The 25,101-nt window shown below is 39.4% G+C and overlaps 1 protein-coding gene across 3 annotated transcripts in view; it reads right to left on the reverse strand.

The window, feature by feature from the left end:
• Positions 1–4,517: 4,517 nt before the first annotated feature.
• IGSF11 (immunoglobulin superfamily member 11) overlaps positions 4,518–25,101 on the reverse strand; it is a 149,011-nt gene continuing 128,427 nt past the window's right edge. The window contains exons 2-7 of one of the 3 annotated variants that reach the window (XM_028504655.2): positions 19,873–20,036; positions 18,351–18,402; positions 15,345–15,500; positions 8,543–8,665; positions 7,587–7,737; positions 4,518–6,066 (exon numbers count right to left, since the gene is read on the reverse strand). In XM_028504655.2, the coding sequence (XP_028360456.1) occupies positions 5,625–6,066; positions 7,587–7,737; positions 8,543–8,665; positions 15,345–15,500; positions 18,351–18,402; positions 19,873–20,036 (1,088 nt within the window). In that variant the 3' untranslated portion in view covers positions 4,518–5,624. Of the gene's footprint in view, positions 6,067–7,586; positions 7,738–8,542; positions 8,666–15,344; positions 15,501–18,194; positions 18,403–19,872; positions 20,037–25,101 lie in introns of all 3 variants that reach the window. The other 2 variants (XM_028504654.2, XM_028504657.2) reach the window with 2 other exon arrangements.

Consider the following 25,101-nt stretch of genomic DNA (forward strand, 5'->3'; position numbering starts at 1 on the left):
ATTAACAAATCGAATTCTGCAATGTTTAAAAAAAGTTACAAGACCTGACCTACTAAAATTTATTCCAGGTACACAACACTGGTTCAACATTTGAAAATTAGTCAATTAATCCAGCCTGTCAATAGGTCAAAGGAAAAAATCATGTTATTGTATCAAATGATGCAGAAAAAAACACTTGACAAAATTCAACACTGATAAATGATACACAGTCAGCACACTAGTAATAGAGTGAAGCTTCCTCAACTGATAAAATAATCTACAAAAGCCTACAACTAATATCACATTTAATTGTAAAAAAAAAAATGGAATGATTTCCCCTTAAGTTTGGAGCAGGAGGATATCATCCATTACTTTTATAAGTTCTAACCATTATAATAATGCAAAAAAAGGCAAACGGATGGAAGAAGAAGAAATAAAACTATCCCTATTTGTAGATGATATGATTATGAATATAGAAAATCTCAAGGAATCTACTAAAAATGAAACAAACTCTGAAGAGAGTTCAGCAAGGTTACAAAATATAAAATCAACATACATAATGCAATTACATTTCCTTTTTTAACATTTCTGTTCACTAAAAACTAACATATAGAAACCCAAATTTAAAACAGTAATGTTTATAATAGCTTCAAAAATTATCTAGGGACAAATCCAACAAGCCATATACAGAATCTACATTCTGAAAATTACAAAATGCTGAAGAAATAAATCAAAGGAGACATAAATAAATGGAGAAATACCACGTTCATGGATTGGAAGATTCAAAATAGTAAAGATGACAGTTCTTCTCAAATTAATATAGGTTCAATGCAATTCCTATTAAAACATCATGGTGTTTTGTAGGCACAGACCATTTGCTTCTAAAATTTATATGGAAAGGCACAGGGACTAGCATAGCTAAAACAATTTTGACAGGGAAGAATGAAGTGGGAGAAAGTGCTCTACTTGATTTTAAAGCTTGTTAATAGCTACTATGGTCAGCATATTATCATTGGAAGTATTAGGTAGCAGCTAGGAATGAGGAATGAGCTGCCAGAGGAGAAATAAAGGCAGGTCCCTCAGCATTACAATTTAACAAAGAACTTAATACAGGAGGATAAAATCAACAGGAACACATGTCTCACCAATTAACTCAGCAGTCCTGAGCCCGGTTTGATAAGATTGCTGGGGGGTCCCAAGCAAAATAGCACAGGAGGAGGGGAGAGCCTTTGGTACTGAGCTGAGAAAAGGGGCTTCTGTAACAATATTACCAGGTGCTCTAAATATCACAAGGTGGGAATTGCACAGGAGGAAGAGGGGAGCCTATGCTAGGAAAGGGGGCCTCTGTAACAATTACACTAAGACAAAGAACCTTTACTAACTGAGAAAGAAAGCCTCTGTAAGCCATACTTTATTCCCAACAGGGGAAAGGAGGAGGAACCTAGAAGCCAGCTGAGGTACCTAACCCCCGAACTCCAATAGGCCATGTACTTGGATTAGCTAAGTACCCACTTGTAGCCTCATCTCAAGTGTACAGAACAAACTAACAAACTTCCTAACAACTGTCTTTCTTCTTTATGTGGGGCAGTTCAACTTGCCAGGTGCCTGCTTGCAGCTCCATGCTTGTATGTATTTCATACATGAACTTGCTCTCATTTCCACTATATGTGTTGTCTCTCACTTGAATTATTCCCTTGCGGGTGAGACAAGAATGGAGGCGAAGAGAAAGGCCTCCTGCCTTGGGTGTCTCTCTCCCCACTGTTACAGAGGGGTAGACTCAAAGATCAGTGGATCATCTAGAAAACTCAGGAAGAGACTCACAAATGTATCTAAGCGAGTTTTTCCAAAGGTGTAAAAGCAGTTCACTGGAGTAAGGATAGACTTTTCAACTAATGGTGCTGGGGCAACTGCACTCTTAGGCATTTCTCTTAGAGAAATGAAAACTTACATTCACACAAAAAAATCTGTACAAAAATGTTCACAGTAAAAATATTAACAGCTTTATTTGTAAAAGTGAAAAAACTGTAAACAACTCAAATACCCTTCATATCCATCAATGGGTGAATGGTTAAACAAACTGTGGTATGTCTGTGCCTTGGAATACTACTCAGCAATAAAAAGGCATGAACTATCGATATGTGGGAAAACCTGATGGACCTTCAGAAAATCATGCTGAGTGGAAAAAAAAAACAATCCCCAAAGGTTATATACTGCAGGACATCCTTATATCCTTTATAGAACATTCTTGAAATAACAAAATTATAAAGAGCAGGTTAGTGGTTTGGGACTTGGAGAAGAGAAAGGGGCTATAACTACATAAGAGAAGCACACAGAGCCCTGTATTTTGACTGTGGTGATAGTCACATGAACCTACACATGACAAAACTGCACTGTGTGTGCACACCCACAAGTGCACATGTAACTGTTGAAATCTGAATAAGGTTGATGGAATGTCGATTTACAATACTGTGTAATGGCTATGTAAAATGCTACCCTTGGGGAAACTAGGTGAAAGGTGTATGGAAATCTATTATTCCTAGAACTGCATGTAAACATCTAGTTATCTCAAATAAAAGTTAAAACAAAGGAATAATCCAATATACAGGGGTGGACAAAGGTAGGTTTGCAGTTGTGAATACACAAAACAGTTTATTCTGGTATTTTTGTAATCATAACCTGCATATCTTTTTCCATATAAACTGTGAACCTACTTTTGCCCACACCTCTGTATGGCAAGAGTTATCATGATCCTAACTTTCTGAAATAACACTTGGCAATTTCAGTTCTGAAATCATCAGTCATTCACTACTCAACACTCTCATTAGGCACTGGTGTAGGTCACACAGGTACCGGGCTTAAAAAGAGCAGGAAATACGAAATGTAAATATAGTTCAGTATGTAGGAAAGGTCATTACACCTGCAATCATACATGTGAGAATTGGATCCAACTTAAATTTCTAACGACAAAAGTTAAGTAATTTTTGGTCTGTGTGGAAAAAGTCCAGCCATTGTTACTATAATGAGAATGGTTTGCATGACATCGATGTAACCTAGCAGCCAAGGAGAGAGGACTTGGATGTGCATGCATAAACAATGACGACTTCACTGTACTAGTCAGTGGGGGTGGTAGACGCCATTGAGGGAACATGTGTACTGTGTAGCTGTTGCATCTAACATGCCTGAGCAAGTAGAGTAATGAATCTGCATCAAATTTTGCATTAAGTTTCAACATTCCTCCTTGGAAAATATTTGGATGGTTCAGGAGGCCACAGCTATGGGCAACTGGTGATCGACAGATCGATCAAGATAATGCACCTGCTCATGTATCATGTCTCAAGCAGATGTTTTTTGTGAAACATCAAACCACCCAGGTGACTCAACCCCCTGACAGCCCAGATTTGGTGCCCTGTGGCTTCTGTCTTTTCCCAAAACTAAAATCATCTTTGAAAGGGAAGAGATTTCACACCATCAATGAGAATTAGAAAAATACAACAGGGCAGCTGATGGCAACTGAGAGAACTGTGTGAGGTCACAAGGTGCCTACTTTGAAGAGGACTGAGGCATCATTATCCTGTGTACAATGTTTCATGTATCTTCTTCAATAAATGTCTCTATTTTTCATATTACATGGCTGGATACCTTCTGGACAAACCTCATATTACATGTTCATTAAAATGACTATGAAAACTAACAAACTGGAAAGTGCTTATAAGATTAAGAGGAACACAAAATCATCTATTTGATAGTATTATGATAATTACAACTTGTTTTTATATGAATAAACTTTTATTAAATTTTAGATAATTAGAAAGAATAAAGAAATGCAAGATAAATGCTTTCTAAACAATATCTGACATTATCATCTTCTCTGTGTCATGGTATTTTCACTTTATTAAAAAGGATAGACATTTACATTTAAATTTTTACAAAGTCAAGAACCATCAAATAAAAAAATAAGTAATACCAAAGTAAATTTAGCTTTTCATCAATATCGGAATGGTTAGGTTCCGAGCTTAGCCCTCTTGGAGACTGTGTATGCAGCAGCTGCTGGTTTCCATTTACTCAAGTAAGTCTAAAAATCAGGAGGCCACTCCCTGTGGTGGCAATGCTTGCAAGAAAAGAGGGCATAGAAAAGACATAGTGGGGAGAGGGAGTGAGCGGCAACACTGGGAAAAGAAAAGATGCTCTTATGGAATCATGGGGTCAGTATCATAAATGATTTTTTTTAAATCTGGGAAGAAAGCATTTGCGTGTTGCTTAAAGTGTGATTAAGGCAATATAGTCACCAATCCAAGTATGGCCAGCTCTACATAGCACAAAATAGAGTGGGGAGTTTGTACATTACCTACTGAACTCCACAGCCAGCCACACCAGGTAATTAATCACAAAAGGCGTCTCTTTATAGGGGTGTAAAATGCATTTGGACACAATTGCAACCCTGAGCTTTGAAAAATACAGGGCAGAACCTCCCAGTAGCATACTTGAAGATACATCCTTTTTGTCTCAGTATCATCTTTTGCAAAAATAATTATTTGGAAAAAAAAAGAAAGAAAACATCTCCTGCCCTGTAACTACCTAATAGCCTAACCCCTACTTGTCAAACAAGGAGAAAGTTGTCTACCTCAAGACAAAAGGCATCGGGTGTTGCCCTCATTACAAGTAACCCAGTGTCATGGCAGGGAGACCTGGACGCCGCCCCAAGAGGCTGCCAGGAAAGTTCTGGGCCCTGGGACCTGCCTGCCTTCTCTCCTGTGCTACCCCCACACAGGGGGCCTCTTTCGTGATGGACATCTGTGGGCCCTAAGAATAGTTACTGAACGTGGTGTTAATAACAGTCTTTTCTTTCCCTCATCCAATGCCCCTCATGTATTCTCTTAAAAAACCAATAGTTAAAAAAAAAAACTTTCCCAGGAAATCATGAACAGTAACTGTCATGGACCTATGGCAAGCCCTAGAAAAAACATAGACAGGCAAGAATCTGTCAACAGAGCAATATTCCAAATATGGAATTTGTGGTTCAAAAAATAAATAAATAAAAATGGGCTTGTCAAAGAAGTTTCTTTTGTTTTCTCTCATTTCTAACTGAATTTTGCTTGTGTAAAAAGCTTTGATTCTGTGACACAAGAGCCACCCCTGCTAGGACAGACAGGAACCATTCATGCCATTTGCCCTCTACATAAAGAGGGCATGGGGACAGCTGGGAGATATCCCAAGGTGTTCATTATTTTTTCTAAAGACGCCTATCTTTTAGAATAATTTCATTATTTAAACTCCATCTGGCACTTTAGTCTCTTGAAAAACTATTATATTAGGCATGAACTAAAGAATAAACCCGCCTGAATGCAATTTAGATTTTTCGTGCTATTCTGCTCTTATATCTTCTTCCTTGGCTTGGCACATCTTAGAGATCCAGCTTTCTGAGTAGAACACTGGGACGTCTGTGGAGGGGAAACAAATCTTCATGACAGAGCAGTCTGGTTCATGTCACAAATCTTAGTGGCCAGGTGACAGCATTTGCTTTCCTGTGCTTTTTACTAGAATCATGGTAAGGAAAGAGTTTCTTTCCCAGCACTTATCCACAACACCCAGCCTCTTGTGTGAAGCATTTCACTGGTTCTTTTCTGAACGCTCTATTGGCTCTTGTCCTATACGAGAGACCCGGCCCGACTCTGGGCTGGCACCATGACAGGGACGGCACCGATTCGCTCCAGGGTCGCTCGGCTGACGGTGCAGGCATGTGTGTGCTGAGGCCGAGGCTTCCTGCTGACTGAGCCATTGTTCCTGGGCGTGACCTGTGGTGATGACCCTCTGTTGGCTGTCACAACCAGAGTCTTATGTGGAGCTGGGACCAGATGGCTCCCGTTAGCATAGATGGATGGTACGTTGGCATTGCCTGAGTGCAGGGAGAAGGACTGGCGCAAGTCACTGAAGTGATTGAATGACTCTGTGTTTCTATGAACTTTTGGATTGTTGCTCCAGTATCGACTGTTGAAGGTATTGGAGGAGGTCAATGTGTTGTTCTCTGAGGAGGACATCTCGGTGTGAAATGCTTTGGCAGAAGAACATTTAGGTGGAAGATCATCCTCTCTGAAAAAGAACAAAATAAAGTCATCACTAGGATTTACTTCAGGTTTATTCTGCCAGGACTCTTTCTTCTATGCTAAAGCTAACATGTCTGTGAGATACAAATCCTCAGGTAGGCCATTAGCAGCTCTGGTGGCCTGGCTTTAATATCCATTCCTGTTGAAACACTGCTCCAGGAAATTTTCCCTTAGCTTCTCAATCTCCAAGACAAGAAAAGGTCATTTCAAATCTCTCAAAGACTTGTGTCTTCCAATGTAACTAAAAAAATACATCTGTGTGTATATTTGCTCCAAATAGGAAAATGGTCCATGAAGAATTCTGCTGAGCTAGTTGCTGTCAGCTAGGAAACCAAGCTAAGGTGTGAAGAACTTCAAGAGATGGTTTGAGGTGGCCTGATCTTATTGCACTTTGGGATCTGAGCAGTGACTGTGCTCTGCTGAAAAGAGGTTTTCTGCAGTGACCTCGTGCTGACATGAAATCTGCCCCTGCATGCAGTCCAAACCCATAAGAATTAGAAGAGGCTAAGGGAAGTCATTAATTTAAGATGTTAATTCATTTAACATTTACTGAGTACTATTCCACTAGATGTTTCATGTAAAAAATACACAGCTCTGTTAGCCAAGAAACCTGGGGTCAAATGGGGGTGACCATCAATACAAGAACATTTGCAAGTCTGCAAGGCTGGGCGAAGGGCTAAAGTCAACTTATATGAGGAGGTGATGCCTGGAATAGTCTTGAATCAGATCAAAGAATTTGCTGAAGAGAGGGATGAAAAAGGAAGGAGTATACCCCAGGAAGAGGGCAGAGGCTTGAGCAAAGGCCCTGAGGCATGAGAGAATACAGAACAGACTGGAAGACAAAGTGATCAGAAAAGTGATGGGAGGTAAGACCAGGGAAGCAGGTGGGGGCTGGATTCCGAAAGGCTGCGTACATAATGCTAAGCAGACTGGAGCCATTAAAGCCTTTTCTATAGGGATATGATATGATACAATCTGAGACTGAGCCTGAACCCCCATTACCTCCACACTATGACAGGAGTCACTTAACTTTCAAGGTCATTTTGGCATTGTTTTCTTAAGATGTTCATATTCTTGATTGAACTGTGTGTCACACCAAGCCATAATGCTTTGGCCTATCTGTGTATGGGTACTGGTATGCTCTACAGTATTCCTTCTCGCTTTATGTTCTCATTTATAATATGCGTCAATGTGAAACACATGTTCTAACTTTTCTACTGTGGCTGTCACCTAGCCCCACTTACCCTGGAGATATGAAAGGAAAAGGGGATATTATTCACCTGTGTCCTTCTAGTCCTCCCCTTTCATGATCCAGTAAATAAAGCTGACTGGAGCCATGAGGCAAAGTGTTATTGTACAAGAAAATATCATTTAGCCATTTTAACTATCTTGGCCAGCACAGTTGTAAAATAAGCAAAGAAATTTCAGTTGCCCAACTGAGTAGAAGTACAACAGTTAAAGCCAACAGAGGTTGGCTAAGCAAGACAAATTATCTGACACACAAACCTTATTTCATTAGGAATTTCTTCTTCCTCCTCCTCTTTATTTTTGCTTCTCCAGTAAAAGAATGCCCCTAAAATTAGTGCAATGCAAAAAATGGTAATAACTGCACCAGTGCCAATGGCTCCAGCTATTAGTCCAGTGTTCCTGGGCTGGGCTGCAAAATATATTTAAGGCATATTTAAAGAACAAAACACTTAAAAAAGACAGAAAGAGAGAGAAAAACAGCATATATCCATGTGACTTTACAAGCTTAAGTTTACTAAACAATCTTCTTAAAATGTACAAAATTGCCTCAAGTATTACATCCACATAAAGTTAACCTCCCCTAGCTTCCTATAGCCCCAGTGGCTAGGACTGGCACACAGCAGGCTCACATGTATTTAGGGAATGAACAGTTACATGACTAAAAGCTTCAGGAGAGCTGCACCTACAGCAGAACAGGGAAAGGATGGTAGCTGCCTAACCTGCCTCATCTGCCCCAGTGTACCCAGCAGTCAGTGGGATAACTCATCACCTCAACCTAGACAGAGAACTCCCTTTCACAACTAGAATTCAAATAACCCAGAATTCCCCACTGAAGAGAAAAATTCCACATTGCTTATTTACCCAATAATTAAGCCGAAATAAGGGATTTGGGGAAAATACAGAAAAGTCTTGTCTTGGCCATGGCCATGGATCGCTACAGATTTTATAATGTCTATAGCATATACAATCAGAATTGATTTGATTCTAATGACTCTGAGGAGGATGATATTTTGTCATAAAGAAGATGTCATATTGCTAAAGCTGAAACATACATTAATACAATCATAAAATATTTTCAATAATGATTAAAACCAAACAAAGTTCTATTTAATCTTCAAACCATCTAAAAACAATTAGGCAGTGCTCTGCATTCCCAAGTTTAACAAAGATCTTGGTTTCAGACCCAGAGTGGACATCAGGTTTTATACACTTACGGGAAGTAACCTGGAGGTCCAAAAGGCAGGTGCTGGTTCCAATGGCATTAGAAGCCACGCACTGGTACAGACCTGAAGACAGAATGCTGATGTTCCGAATGGTGACTGTTCCTTGGACCTGGTCTGTCAGAAAAATGACAATCGAGTTAGGATTTAGGGGAGAAAATGAGAAAACCAAAGAAATCAGCAAAAGATAAGACTATAAAAGTAAACAGTAAAGAGGTATCGATAGCTTTTTAATTTTTTTTTTTGCAGAGATGTTTTTTGTTCATGAATTTTAAAGACTAAAATCGTGATGCCACATTAAAGATCTGGAGATATTCAGAGCTGTTTGGCAGTGAAGGCAGGGTGGAACCAGAAGCACCTCTTCCACAAGCACCAGACTGATTCCAGCCACAAACACATGGCCCTTTCAGAAAAGAGATGGGCTAACTCCTCAACCTGTCACTTCACTTGGCCTGCTCTGGCATGGAAGTAATTTGTTGCAATGGAGCTGGAAAATAAATGATCTTTTGATCTTCTTTCTTTTAAAGAATAGGGAAAGTTCAACAGTGTGGAACCATAATTTGAAAGCACAAGTGACACCCCCCCACACACACTGTTTAGTTTGTAGCAACTGTATCCCATGCAAGCTAGGGCACATGGACTCAAATGCCTTCAGAATTAGAAAGAAATAAATATGTGTACATTTCCACTTCCATCCTCTCTCCTTAGTTCCAGAACCACTTCCGGACCTGTTCTAGACTCAAACAGCCTGCATTGCAATCTGCCCTACCACCTACTAGCTATGTGGTCTCGAATGCATCACCTCTTCCACATCTATTGGGTTGGCCAAAAAGTTTGTTCACCTTTTTCCCCTGGTAAGATGGCTCTAGTAATGTTTAGTTGTTTTTAACTTCATTCAAAACAATTTTGTTAGATTACATTGTGACAGCTGTCATATCAGTGTGCACTTCAAAAAAAAATTGGTGAATTTTTTTGTAGCTATTTTAATATTGAATATGGAAGAAAATACACATTTTTGGCATATTATGATTTATTATTTGAAGAAAGGTAAAAAATGCAACTGAAATGCAAAAAAAAAGAGAGATCTGTGCCATGTATGGAGAAGGTGCTGTGACTGACTGAACATGTCAAAAGTGGTTGCAAAGGTTCATGCTGGAGATTTCTCACTGGACAATTCTCCACAGTTGGTAGACCAGCTGATATAGATAGCGATCAAATAGAGACATTAATTGATAACAATCAATGTTATACCATGCAGGACATTGTGGACATACTCAAAATACCCAAATCAATAAAGTTATTGGTAAAAATGAAAAATATGTCTTTTATTTTACAGAAAAAAAAACACATGGTCTTTTCGGTCAACCCAATATTCGAAGGCACAGGATAGCAGTTTGTCACCATATCAACAATGTTTTGGTCACCTGATTAAAGTGGTATCCACCAGCTCTCTCTACTGTAAAGTCGCAGTTGACCCTTGAACAACACAGGGATTAGGTGAGCTGATGCCCCCACCCCAAGCACTAGAAAATCTGCATATAATTTTTGACTCCACAAAGACTTAACTACTAATAGCCTATTGTTAACCAGAAGCCTTACAGATAACCTAAATAGTCAACATGTATTTTGTATGTTATATGTATTGTATCCAGTATTCTTATAATGAAGTAAAACAGAGAAAATCATAAGGAACAAAAATACATTTACAGTATTTACTGAAAAAATCTGCATATAAGTGGGCCTGTGCAATTCAAACCCTTGGTGTACAAGGGTCAACTGTACTCTTTTTTCTTTGCAATTAATAAGTATTTGTGGAGATATATTTCAGAAGTATGTAGATATCTTGTGCCTTATCAAACTTTTCCCCCTATTTTGATATCAGTGATGACTTTCTTAATCCCATTATTCCTTCTACGTACATTAGTAGGTATTCTACTCTAAGAAAATGCTTTCCCTTGTCCCCCATTTGTTTATGCGTATCAGTGGAGATTCAAGGTCTCTCGTTTCACTCAATGGATTATATATTTATTTTAATGTTCAAACTGTCTTACATTTAGCCAGAAGAAATGCCTCCAAGCTAGCTCCTATACACAAGGACAATGCTGACACCCAAATATTATGCCTCTGTCACTAATCAGACATCTGGGGTGCTCCTCGCTGGTGTCAAATGTTCTTTCCTCAGAGAACACATCTTGAGTTTATATTAAGCAAATGCAAACATATTAGTAAAGTAAATCTGAAAAACAATGTGATTTTGTGATTAAATACTACTTTGAGATCTACCTTATTAATGTAGCTATCAAGAGGTAAATTTAGACTTCTGGTCAAGTTGGCAGCATAGGTAGACATGGCTTGCCTCTTCCCCCAGCCACCTCATAGTTACAACTAAAATAGAGGGCAATCATCACTCAGATCCCCGTCAGAAATCAAGTTCAATGGAAGTCTGACAACTATAGAGTTAAAGAAACCACATCTATCCAGACTGGTAGGAAGAGTGCAGAGGCAGAATGGGCTAGTCCTACACCTATGTGTGGTGGATAAAAATTCAGAAGGGATAACTCAGGAGCGAGGAGTCCCAGACCCAAACCAGGTCCCTCAGCCCAGGATTCCAATACCAGGAAGATAAGTACCCACAACTTCTGGCTGCAAAAACCAGTGGGGATTGAGTAGGTGGAAGAAACTACTGGAGCCCCAAGCAGTTCCTCTTAAAGAACCCACACATGGACTCACCTACTGAGACTCACTTCCCTCTGAGCTCCAGCACCAGGGTAGTAGTTTGAAAGGCATCACTGGCATACAGGGAAAAATTAGGTGTCTGGCATTAGGGCAAGAAGAGCCCATAGTCCCTTTGCTAAACCCTCCCCCACAGAGAGCCAGTAGGCTGGTGCCATATCTGAGACTCCATCAACCTGGCTAACACTGTTTGCCCATGTTTGATCTGCCTTGGAGATCCCCAGAAACTCCATCCCACCCAATGTACAGGCCCGCCCAAGTTACTTTTCCATAAAAATGGCTGGTCTTGGCTCATGCTTCACAACTCCCTAAATCCTATCAAACAAGCAACAGCTGGCTTCAGTGAATCCAAGGCCCAGCACTACTAACAGCCAAATTAGAATCACAGCTTAGCTTCCCCTGAGAGCCTCTAAATCCAGCACAAGTAGCAGCCATCTCAGATTGCTTTATAGCTGACAGGTACCCCAGGGCAAAACGCCAGTGGGGTTGACCTTAACCTGCACCACTCAGGAAATCTCCAGGGCCAGCACACCCAATGAATAGCTACAAACCAGGTGGGAGCACCACCACCCTTCCCCTGCATAGCTCATCCTCCATGGAGAGCAGAGGCCGGTGGTCAATGGTCAAATCCCTCCCATTAATTGATCTTCCAACAGCAACCAAGGTTCAACTACAAGTGGAGGATGTACTCAGCCCACACAAAAGGCATCCAGCTTGGGTAATAGAGGAGGCTGTGCCACTTGAGTATCCAGCTTGGGTAATAGAGGAGGCTGTGCCACTGGACCCTACAGGACACCTACTACATTAGGCCACACTACCCAGCTATGCAGTGAAAGCAGCTCTACCTAATGCATAGAAACAAACACAGAGAGCCTGCCAAAATAAGGAGACAGAAACATGGCCCAAATTAAAGAACAGATCAAAACTCCAGAAAAAAGAGCTAAACAAAAATGGAGATAAGCAAGCTATCAGATGCAGAGTTCAAAACACTGGTTATAAGGATGCTCAAGGAACTTAGTGAGGACCTCAGCAGCATAAAAAAGACCCAGTCAGAAATGAAGGCTACACTAACTGAAATAAAGGCCAATTTACAGGGAAACAGCTGTAGAGTGCATGAAGCCAAGAACCAAAACAATGATTTGTACCACAGGGAAGCAAAAAACAACCTTGCAGAACAGTAAGAAGAAAAAAGAATACCAAAAAATGAGGACAGTATAAAGCAACCACTGGGACAACTTCAAGAGGTCCAATATTCACATCATAAGGGTGCCAGAAGGAAAAGAGAAAGCAAGAAATTGGAAATGTATCTGAAAAAATAGTGAAAGAAAACTTCCTTATTTTAGTGAAGAAGTACAGAGTCCCAACAAGATGGATGCAAGGAGGCCCACTCCAAGACACATCATAACTAAAATACCAAAGGTTAAAGATAAAAAGAGACTCTTAAAAGCAGCAAGAACCCTGGCTGGCATAGCTCAGTGGATTGAGCACAGGCTGTGAACCAAAGTGTACAGGTCCAATTCCCAATCAGGGTACATGCCTGGGTTGCAGGCCACAGCCCCCAGCAACCGCACATTGATGTTTCTCTCTCTCTCTATCTCCCTCTTCCTTCTCTAAAAATAAATAAATAAATAATCTTTAAAAAAAAAAAAGGCAGCAAGAAAAGAGAAGCTGCCAGAAGGCTGCCAGATAGGAAGAGGGAAGGGGAGAATGGATGAAGAGATGAGGGGACTGAGAAGTACAAATAGATAGTTACAGAATAACCGTGAGGATGTAAAGTACAGCATAGGAAATGGAGAAGCCAAAGAACTTAATACCAATAACCCATGGACATGAACAATGGAGGGGGTATTGCCTGAGGGAGTGGAGGGTGCTGGGTGGAAGGAGACAAAGGGGGAAAATCAGGACAACTCTAATAGCATAATCAATAAAATAAAATAAAATAAAAAGAGGTAAATTTAAATTAAAATTTGGACTCATTTAATGTGTATTATAATGACAGATGAAATTACCTAAAGTAATTCTTATAACCAATCCAGAGTTTGAGTTATAGAAGACAAACATTTTCATCTTTGTATTCAAGTTCTCTTTTACCCCTAAAGTATCAGAAAATATTTAAGTTGCAATAAATTTGACTGATACACATTTATTCAGAACCAAAATTATGGAAAGCTCTTTCTACAGATTTTTTTTTTTTGCAACTTACATACAAACAAGACACTTTTTTATTTTCTCTTTTTTTAAAGATTTTATTTATTTATTTTTAGAGAGGGAAGGGAGGGAGAAAGAGAGAGAGAGAGAAACATCAATGTGCGGTTGCTGGGGACCTGGCCTGCAACCCAGGCATGTGCCCTGACTGGGAATCGAACCTGTGACACTTTGGTTCGTAGCCCGCGCTCAATCCACTGAACTATGCCAGCCAGGGCCAAACAAGACACTTTTAAATGTTCATTTCTAATTCCAAACTCAATCCAGTATTTCTAAGAAATGTTATAATAAATCATAGAATCTTTTAAGATAAAAAAAATCATCTTAGAGATATTGTTTAACCCTCTTATTTTACAAAAGGACAAAAAAGGCCCCAAGAGGTGAGCTATCACAGAAAACTGTCAATGAAAAATCGAGAATTTGAATATAATTTCAGGATTTGAAGATAAGATCTATTTTAAACATATCACTTACAATGATGAGTGACAACTTAGTACACAAATAAAACTAGCCCACAGTGTAGCTAAAACATTTCCCAATTAAAAAAAAAAATCAGTAGAGAACAATGGTATGCAGTAATCATTATCAGAGTAACCCAAAAGTTATTATGTTGAAAAGAAGTTTTTAAGGTTTTTTTTTAATCCTCACCAGAGGACATGCCTATTGATTTCAGAGAGAAAGGAAGGAAGAAGAGGGAGAGGGAGAGGGAGTGGGAAAAGGGAGAGAAACATTGATGTGAGTGAGAAACCCTATCCTATATGCCCCGACCAAAGACCAAACTTGCAACCCCTGCACATGCCCTGACCGGGAATCAAGCCTGTGACTTTTTGGTTTATAGAACAACACTCCAATCAACTAAGCCACACCGGCCAGGGCTGAAAAGAATTTTATAAGAATAATAAAATCTGGGATAGGTTAATTAAAAGATGATGGGAGGTCCCTTAATATTTCTGTTGAGATTCTTAAAACTTAGAAGCTGTTGAAGTGGTTGGTGGTCCCAGCTCTCTAATCTGTCTAACTTCACCATGCAGTTTAGGACTTTCCTTTCCCATGATTCAAACTCATCAGGCATAACTAAGGTTGTCTCGGACCTCTCCATTAACTGCCAACTCTTTAAGATTTGTAAATCTGCCCTGAAAATGCTACAAGAAACATGTTCTGCATTATAGATGATGTAACACTTGAGACTGCTAAATTTTATTTTTAAAATAAATTTTACATATAATTCTATAATTTGCATCATACTACTTCATAAACTTTCCTCAATTTTTCAAAGGTACCTCCTTTAATATCAAATTTAAAGAGCTGATTTTACATGTAGAGAACCATCAATGATACTCATGCATCCTCCATGTATCCCTGTCTGGTGTGGTCAACTCCTGGACCACATGTGGCCCTTTCCTGTTCTCTTTCCCATCTTCCTCCTCTACTTAGACTTGAGGCTGAAAACAGGATGACTGACCCTTTCGTGATTAGGCTAATGTTTTTCATACTAAAATAGGCAGTTGTCTCAAGTAGGAAGTGGATCCTCAGTTATAAACTTCAAGGATTATCTTACAGTTAACAATGCAATGAAGCTACCACTACACTGTTTTAAAATCTTCACTATAAAAATCTTTCACCATATATTCTTACCATTAGATAATATATATTTCATAAAATCAGCAATGAGAAGATACAATAAAATGTTTTATCTTCTTTATAGTTAAAAACACAAAATAATCCAAATAACTTTTTCGGCAATTATAAATATGGTACGTTAATTTCCAAAATATATTAAAGTTAGTTACTTTTTGAATCTGAGAATCAAAATTTCCCACAGTAACTAATTAAATGAGTAAAGCAACACCATACATACCCTGAGTGGCTGTTGGAGGTAGTTTGAGGGTATTGTCTAACTTCTCCCAAAGGTAAGTTGGTCGAGGAATGCCTTCCTCTGAGCTACAGAGCAGGATGACATCGCTGCCGATATCCTGGGATCCCTGGATTTGGCAGTGGGGGGTCGAAGGGGGAACTACAACAGGAAGAGTGAGCAATCAAGTATGTATTCACTATGAGCCAATAATAATAGAGGAAACATCCAAGACTCAGTGCACTAGAACCTTACTGTTTTTGGAATACATGCTAAGAAACTACCTGCGTGAAGCCAGTGGATAGTCATGTACTATTCACAGGGCTTGAGCACAGTACAGGGCCTACAATCTCAGCAGAGAGCAAATATGTAAAAGGTATCTTATTTTCACATTCTCAAGGTATCTTATGGTCTTGGTTTCACTCTGCTTCCTCTATATATGTTGTGTCAATATATTGCCTTTAAAAACACTACTGAATACACACACGTTCACAGCAGCATTATTCACAACAGCTAAAAGGTGGGAACACCACAAGTGTCTACTGATGGATGAACATATAAGTGAAATGAGGTATATTGTTATAACGAAATATTGTTCAGCCCTGAAAAGTATGAAAATTCTGCCACATGCTACAACATGGATGAACCTTAAAGACACTATGCTGAGTGACATCAGCTAGTCATAAAAAAGCAAATGATGTATGATTCCACTTACACAAGGTACCTAGAGTAGTCAAATTCATAGAAACAGAAAGTACAACAGCGGTTTCCAGCAGCTGGTGGGACAGCGACATGTGGCTTTAATGAGTATACAGTGTTAGTTTGCAGAGTGAAGAGTTATGGAGAGTGGCTGCACCACAATCGGAGTGTACTTAACACTACTGAACTGGACAGGTAAGTACTGCTAAGATGGTATATTTTATGTTAAGTGTATTTCACCACAACTAATTTTTCTTTAATTACTGAAAGAGGCCACTTGTAGAGAAGATATTTCAAGGAAGAGCAACCACTTACCCTGCCAGCTATTCTCTGGCTTAGACCACTTAACAAGGTTCTTTATCACTTTACAAACAAAAACCAGGCAGACTCACTTTGTATGTAACCTGCTTAATGGTGGGGTACGTCAGGGGAAGGTTCAGGTCTACCTACTACTTGACAGTAAGTGCATTTTCTAATCATTAAGGTAGATAAGAGCACAAAAAACAAGAAACAAAAAATCACCAAAGAAAAAGAGCGTGAAAGGAAGAAGGTGGTGATTCATAAAGAAGGAAGGAGGGGAGGAAGGGAGGAAAGAAGAAGGGGAAGAAAGAGGGAGAGAAAGGGAGAGAGGGAAAAAGGAAGGTATAAACGAAGCCTATGGCAGTAGAGATTAAATCCAAGGAATGATGTACTTATAATGCTAATAGCTTTTCAGTAATTGTATTCAATCTTGCAACAATAAATGAATGAATGAATGAATGAATGAAAAACAAATGCAGTATACAGAAGAACTAGGAAAGAAGGCAGGTGCAGAAAGAGAGACAATGAGAGTAACCTATAGGTAGGAAGAGTAAACAATCTCAGGGCACCCTAAACCGCCATGATGGGACAAACCAGTCTGCTCAGTTCACTGCCTTCACTGCTGCCACTGTGGTGCTCTGAGGAAAAACCAAAATAATTCTTTGAAGGGAGCATTAACTATATAATAAATTAAAGGCTTTTTCCTTTGTTTAAAAAAATGAAAAAAATAAGCTTGGATAACGTGGGAAGCTAGTTACCGAACTTACAGGTATAAGCATCCGAATATTAAATTCCAACAGTATTCAGCTCTCAAAGTATTTTAAAGTCTGTAATTTTAATATATTAGAATGAATAATTCTTCTAGAAAGAATCTCCAACCTCATTCTTAGTTTCCTTATTCTGTTTGAAAACTGGGAGGACAAGGCCCTGAGGATATAGTATATCCTCACCCAAAGAAGAAAAATGTCAACAACCCCCACTGCTGGTGTCCTCATGGGACTCAGTAATGAAGGGAAAAGAAAGGGACAGAGTTTGTCCAGGAACATGGAAGTAGATTCTGAGATTCAAGTAGAAACAGGGACCATCAAAAGCACAACCTTTTCTATCGGTAGGTACTTCCTCGGTCTCCCTAAATGAACTGGACTTAGCCACTTGTACCGTAAGTATCCATCTGGGAGGTAGTGTTTTATTTCAGAGGCAGTGGAATTGAGAAATAGAACACGTTTAGAATGGATCTAATCAAGTATTACATATACTAACTTGCCAGTATAATGGAAAGAATGAGTAAAGAGATCTACATTTTAGTCTAGACTTTATTGCTGTTCATTGCCTATATAACTAGGGGAAAGGCCCTAAGTCTATTTGGTCTTGGTATTAGGACCAAATTGATTATACAATTTATCATTTAAACAGGATAGTTTTGAGAGTGAAAGGAAGTACAATTAAAATTATGCCAGGACAAGAGGTGCACACCAAGAACTGTGGTGAGCCTACTGGGTACCCACACATGGAGTAGCAGTTAATGCACTTTCACATGTGCTAAAACTTTTGCTTCATATTTACAATATGCAAATCCTGATTTAATTTGCTTTCAACAATAAGTCCTATCCTGCAGAAGCTTAAGAAAAGTGAGAGGCCACTTCTGATGGTGTTTTATGCCGCCTTCAGGGAGCTACCTGACACGGAGGAAGGTGGGGAGACTCGGAGGCATGCGGGAGCAGTCGAGGCAGGCTGGGGGCAGGGAAGACAGGGGACAGACACGAGCAGATGGAGGGGACAGGACAGGCAGAAGCAAATCTGCTTCAGAGGAGACTCACAAGTAAAGCCCACATGCTTGGAACATTTCCTCTCACTCACCCAGAACTGTGAGACCGGTGACCCCAATGTTCCTGCCCCCTCTATCTGGAAGGTTGTTAACCAAACACTGATAGGTGCCTGTATCTGACAGCTGAGTGTTGTTAATGAAGATAGAGACATTGGTGGCTGGCATGGTGCCCGTAAATCCCACCCTACCGTGGAACTGGGCGGCACCGTCAAACATCTGTCCACCCTGGTACAGAATGACCTGCAAAAGAAGCAAAGTAAATGAACTGGCTGCTGCACCTCCTTCCAGACCCATAACAACGATCTAGTAGACAACAGACTGCACCAAACATTAAGAAATTTTATTTTTAACTTAGTGTTGTCACTGAGTTCTTACTATAATACCTGTCCATAAGTATCTAGAGATTCTAAATTCTTATGTACCAAAGTGGAATAATATTGTTTCCTTACCTAACTCGTCAGAGTATAGAATGCATCTTTATGCTATGCTACTCCCAGCCCATAAATATTTTTACCAGTTCCAATTTAAAATTTTTTTCAATTAGCACTGCCATTCTCATGCTTCCCAGGTCACAAAATAACAGATTACAGTTAATGACCAAATATAAATGCATGTCATAAAAAGGGAGAAGAGTTATAAGCCCCTCATTGCTGTTCTTATGTCCACTTCTATCACTGAAGTCAACTATTCACGGGAGAGGACTCAGAACAGTGCTGCGGAAAGCCCTGTGGGCTGAGAGTGAGGGACTCGGTTCTACTCCAGCTCTACCAGGAACTGTTCGGGCAACTGGGGTCAAGTCTTCCTTTGCCTCTTTGACTGACTCAATCACTGACTCCTAAAATGGTAAGTCTGAATAAAATTATCTCAAAGGCTCAGTCCAACTACAAAAGTTCCACAGCTTAAAGAAATACAAGAAGTAGCTACTAAGTATACCTATTTGTTCACCTGCCAGAAGAACGAATAGGAGGTTATGTCCTCACCCTTTGCTGCCAACCCAAATCCCTTCAGAAAATTTAGCTTATCAAATATATTTAGGTAGTAATAAGCTTATTGAAGCAGAAAATCTTCATAACAGAAAGGAGTTAACTTAGGCAATGAAGGTAGAATCATAACCACAATTCACTAACTTTCTGAGCATTATTTTCTGCAGTGGGTATCACACATTATGGGTCTTTTACTATAATCGATACACCTTATTAGGTAGTAACTTCTAATTTCACATACCCTAACTTATATGAGACTCCAGTGTGCCTGGCTGGCTTTGTTTATTTTAAAATACATGTGAAATTAGCCAAATAATTCAAGTACTATTATCTAATGTTACTTTCTTAATATTATCACATCTCATCCACCTATGTTAGTTCCAGTCTCTTCCTTTTCAATTTTGCTTGGGTATATATTCAATCTTGGTATCTCCTGTTAGTAATATTTTTTGATGAAACTTCAGGTTCCTCAAAATTACACAAAATTCTCAGAAGAACCCCCCTGACATCCGTTAAGTTTTTTTAAGTCTTTTACAAAGAGGATCGCTTCTTCTGACACTCGACTACTGATGCAGGAGCAGGATGTAAAACAGCGGAGGCACACTGAAAGTATCACCTTTCTCTAGGATTCAAATACGAACTCAGGATGCTTTCCGACTGGCCTCCTTTGAAAAGATTAATATTAATATTAATATTCTTGGGGTGGCACAGGATGGAAGAGAAGTACCTGCTCAGGCTGGTTGGCATTGGCAAGAGGAATGACCATCCAAATGACATTGAGGTTAAGGAGGGCAGCGTTGGTGGTGAAAGTACAGGGCAGGACTGCTGTCTGACCTCGGGCCACCTGGACACTCCCAGGGCTCCCTGAGACCTCCAGGGAAGCTGCAACACCTACAGAAGAACCAACAGGAGGTTACATGCTTGCCCTTTCCTGACAGAAAGGTCTGTGTGTTTCACAGGATCAGTAATGTACACAGACTGATATAATAGTGTTACTAAACAACTGCTAACCAGTCACTGAGTCAAAGTAATAAATATTTTTCCTTTCTTTCTTTACATCTTAGTAACTATAAATGTACAATATTAGGGGCTACTTACTGTATTTTTAAGACACTATTTGGCACTTGGCCAGATTCAAATATAATATGGGTGAATTCAACTGACAGCATTTGAGCAAAACTTGAAATGGTGATGGGGGATGAAAAATAAGCTGATTTTTTTAAAACATTGCAACAGCACAATTATAAAATTAAATGCTTACATATAAATCTAATAATATATGTGCAGGAACTATAGCCTAAAAGTACAAAATGCTGATGAAATAAATCATATGAGATGAAATAAATGGGACAGATATACAATGTTCATGGATTGAAAGGTTCGATATTGTTAAGATGGCAATTTTCCCCAAGTTGATCTACAGATTCAGAACAATCCCAGTCAATATCCCAGCAGACTTTTTGTTGATACTAATTCTAAAACATAAGAACAGGGAACGTGCTAGAATAGACCAAAGAATATTTTAAAAAAAAGATTTTGGAGAATTCACACTGTCTGATCACAGAATTTGCTATAGAGCTATAGTAATCAAGATGTATGATACCAGAATAAGGACAGACCGCCAGATAAAGGGCACAGGACTAAGAGCTCTGAAATGAGCCCTTTTCTTTATGGTCAAATGCTTTTCAATAACAGTACAAGGCAAATAGGGGAAAAATCGTCTTTTCATCTTTTTTTAATGCAATGTATTTTTTTAAATTTTATTTTAATCATTGTTCAAGTACAGTTTTCTCTCTTAAGAATTGTCTTTTCAATACATAGTGTTAGAATAATTTGATATTAATACACAAACAAGTAATTCAGACCCTTACCTCATAACACTCACAAAAATCAACTCAAAATGTACCACAGACCTAAATGTAAGAGCTAAAACTATGAAACTTCTAGAAATAAACAAAGGAGAAAAATCTTTGTGACCTTAAGTTAGTCAAAGAGGCCTTAGATATAGCACCAAAACCATAAATCATAGAAAAAAACAACTACTGGATTTCATTAAAATTTTTTAAACTTATGTGATTCAAGAGATTCAATTAAAAAATAAAATACTAAGGTACAGACTTGTAAAAAACATTTGTAAATCACATATCTGATTAAGCACTTGTATACAGAACATATAAAGCACTATCACAACTCAGTACTAAAAAGACAAACAACGTATTAAAATGGGTAAAATATGCTCAACATTATTACTCACTAGGAAGGGTGCTGCAGAGTAAAACCACAGCATCACACCATCACACGCCCACTGTGATGGCTACAACTAAGGCAACACCGAGTGCTGCCAACGATGTGGAGAAACTGGAGTCCTCACTGCTGCTGGGAGTGCAAAATGCTTCGGCCACTTAGAAAAATAGTTTGTTTCTTACACTAGTTTAACATAAACTAGTACACAACCTCACAATTCCATCCCTAGGTTTCTACCCAAGGAAAACAAAAATATCTGTCCACATAAAGACTTGTCCATGAATGCTGAATGTAGCATTACTCGTACTATACCCCCAATGGAAACAATAGTCATCAACTCATGAATGGATAAACCGAATGTGGAATATCCACACAATTAAACACTAGAAGTAAAAAAGCAACAAGCTACCAATGCATGTTACAACATGGATGAAGACCTTTCAAAAACATTTTGCTCAGTGAAAGAAGCCAGATGCAAAAGACGGCAGCACACTCTCCCATTCCGTTTATAGGGAATGTCCGGCAGCACACTCTCCCATTCCGTTTATAGGGAATGTCCAGAAAAGGGACATCTGCAGACAGCAAGCAACTCAGTGGCTTGCTGAAGCACGGGCTACAGCAAAGGGGGCAGAGGCTGCTGCAGATGGGTTCAATGGAAGTTTTCAGGGTGATGAAAAACTTTTAAAGCTGGATTGTTAGGAAGGTTGTACAACTCTATAAATTTACTAAAAACAACTGTATTTTACATTTTAAATGGTTGAATTGTATGGAATATAAATTATACCTCAATAATGCTGTTAAAAGCCAGAAAAAGAGAGCAGTGATTTACCAGAGCCAACTCCTAGGAAGCCAAGATCAACTGTCATCTCTTCTGAAAAGAACACCCACTCCCCTGGGACCATCGAACAGTATGGGACTAAGAGGAAATTAAAATTCGTCAGTGAGATCCAACAAAGAAGCTATTCTCATCATGAGAAATACATTAAGTCCATGGCAGTATCTCAAACTGCTTTATTTTGAAGTGGTATTATCTCAATTCTCCCCCCAAAGTAAAATAACATTCTACTATGATTACATTGAGATTAAAAAATAATCTCATGTCACACCTTCCTTCTATAGAACTTCCATGTTCTTCCCATATAGTCTGATGATGTTCTTAGGAGTTATTCTGTTGTGAGTTTTAAAAAGGAAAGTTGAAAGAACACCAGAAAGGGGAGGCAATTTAATCACAAAACAGGCCACGAGCAGAGGGACAAGCTATGCCATTGGGTAAAAGTGAGTTAAGGGGGTATGTGTTACAACAATTTTTACAAATGCCAGGGAGATGTTTTTAATGGTAAGCGTAAAGGCCAAACTGGTGACAAAGCTTCCCTCACTTCATTCTTCAGATAATATTCCAAGGAAGCATAGAAAGGAACATGTACCCTTTCAACTACCCAGGATAAGGTATGCCCTCCACCCTCAACTCACTCATTCCAAGCTGAATTCACACAATCTTTGATACAAAATTTAAAAAGGAAAAAATGGTCAATATAAACTAAGAATGAAAGAAAAAGCTGTAGATGGAGGAACTACCAAAACATGGAAGGGTTCAGTAAAGGAAGAACAGATTTGCAGGACAGCGGTGGGAGCTGGGAACATGGAACAGGTCCGCTGACTGGGAGCAAGCCCCTGGGCTGGCAGGTGCTATGAAAGACCAACTCTGACTTTGTTCACTTCACATCTTTACATAAGGTTAACCCTGAAATTGCAAGTATCAAGAGAGCTACAGAAGAAATATTCCAGATAAGCTGCTTCCAGACCTTGCCAAAGTGTAGGTCTGAAGCCGAACACACCGAGTTTGAAATCTGGCTCTTTCATCTGTTCAGCTGTGTGGCCCCAAACAAACCACTTCATCTCCGATTGCCACCTCATCTGTACAACAGGGCTAAATACTACCATCGCACCAGCAAAAGGGAGTGGTAAGGGCAGTACCAGATGCTGATGGCTGCAGGGGACTACTACTGCTGCTGCTATTGCTAGCTAGCATTTAGGGCACACTAGCCAAATATCAAGTCCACATTAAGCACTATATATAAACATATACATATATGTCTATATATGTACACACACTCATTTAATCCTATATCTTACTGCCATTTACAGAAGAAATTGAGGCCCAGAGAGGATTAAATCTAGCTCAAGGTCACATGACTCAAGGTCACATAGGTAATGGAAAGGCCTGGATTCAAATTCCAGGCAGTTTGCCCATAGGGAGCATATACTCTGTATATAACACATATTAGTGGAACACACATAACTAACACACATAACACACATAACTAACTCATGGAAACCAGTCTATAAAGGTTATTATCATTACTATGTCATATAATCACAACATTTAAAACTAGTACAGACTTTTATGGAAAGCCATCAGATGGAAACACCCTCAACTTCCTGCTCCCAAACTTATAAATCAGCTTTGATCTGCCTCGTCCTCTTCTTCCTCTCTTGTTAGATTAAAGGAGCTCATCTAAGACCAACCTCTCATCTGAGCATAACTTATAATCCATCCTCTTGGCCTCCTTTCAACCTTATCACAAGCTGTTCCCTCTCTTGCAGCTTCAACCTCTCCCCCCTGCACTGGAGCCTTCCTGATAGCCTTTAAACATCCTCAAGCATTTCAACTTAAAAAAAAAAAAATCCTCCCTCCCTCCACTCCACAGTTCTCTCCAGCCCTCTCTCTGATATATGACCATTCATCTTTTTGAAAGCCCTGTCTATACTCACTCTCTCCTTGGAGACTCTTCTGGTATTGTCTTCAATGTGCTCCTGCCACTCCCTCTCCCTAAAGACAGTTCTCTCTAGGTTTCCCAGAGACCTCCTGATGCCATCATGACTCTTGCGATCATTCCTGGACTCTCAGCAGCATCTAACAGTGATGACCATTCCCCCTCCTTCACGAAACACACACTTCCCTCAGCTTCAGTGATATAATTTACTTCTGGCTTTCCTTCTGTATTACTGAATACATCTTGGTCTCTTTCACTGTTTTACCCTTCTCTACATAACTCTTAAAGGCTGGCACTTCTCAAAGGGCTGCCTTCTATTCCAAACTCTCTTCCTATAGACTCAGCTACTATCATGGCTTCAATTCTTATATATGAGATAATGGCTTCCAAATTTCTCTCTCTAACCCAAACCTCTGTTCTTATATCCAACTGCCTCCTAGACATCTCTGCATAGGTATCTCAAAGGCAACTTGAGTCAACTTGTTCAAGGTGAAACTCTTGATCTTCCCCTCTGTGCCTGCTTCCACTGTTCCTACTGTTCCCTACTCCAGTGAATGGCTCAATCAGCCATCAGGTTCTCAGTTTTTATTGAGAGATCTTTCTTGATTCCTTCTACTCTCACGTCACCTCCCAAACCCAATCCATGATAAAAAATCTGAGCCATTTTGCAAACTAAATTTCTCTTGACTTCTTCAATCAGAGCCTTTGCTCTGTTCTGTTTTCTTTATCTGATTTGCTCTGTTCCACACCCCCAACCCCTTTACTTGGTAACCTCCCAGTCCTTCTTATTAGCTGAAGTGTTATCTTCTCATACGAGAGCCTTTCCTGACCCTCGGCCAAGGTCAGGGTCTCCTAAAGCACTGTCCCTTTCATTGTGAACTCTGTCCAAACTTATAGTCACACTTTCTTTAGTGTATTTTGGATAACTGCACCAGTAT

The sequence above is a fragment of the Phyllostomus discolor genome, chromosome 2, assembly GCF_004126475.2.
Source record: "Phyllostomus discolor isolate MPI-MPIP mPhyDis1 chromosome 2, mPhyDis1.pri.v3, whole genome shotgun sequence".
NCBI lineage: Eukaryota > Metazoa > Chordata > Mammalia > Chiroptera > Phyllostomidae > Phyllostomus > Phyllostomus discolor.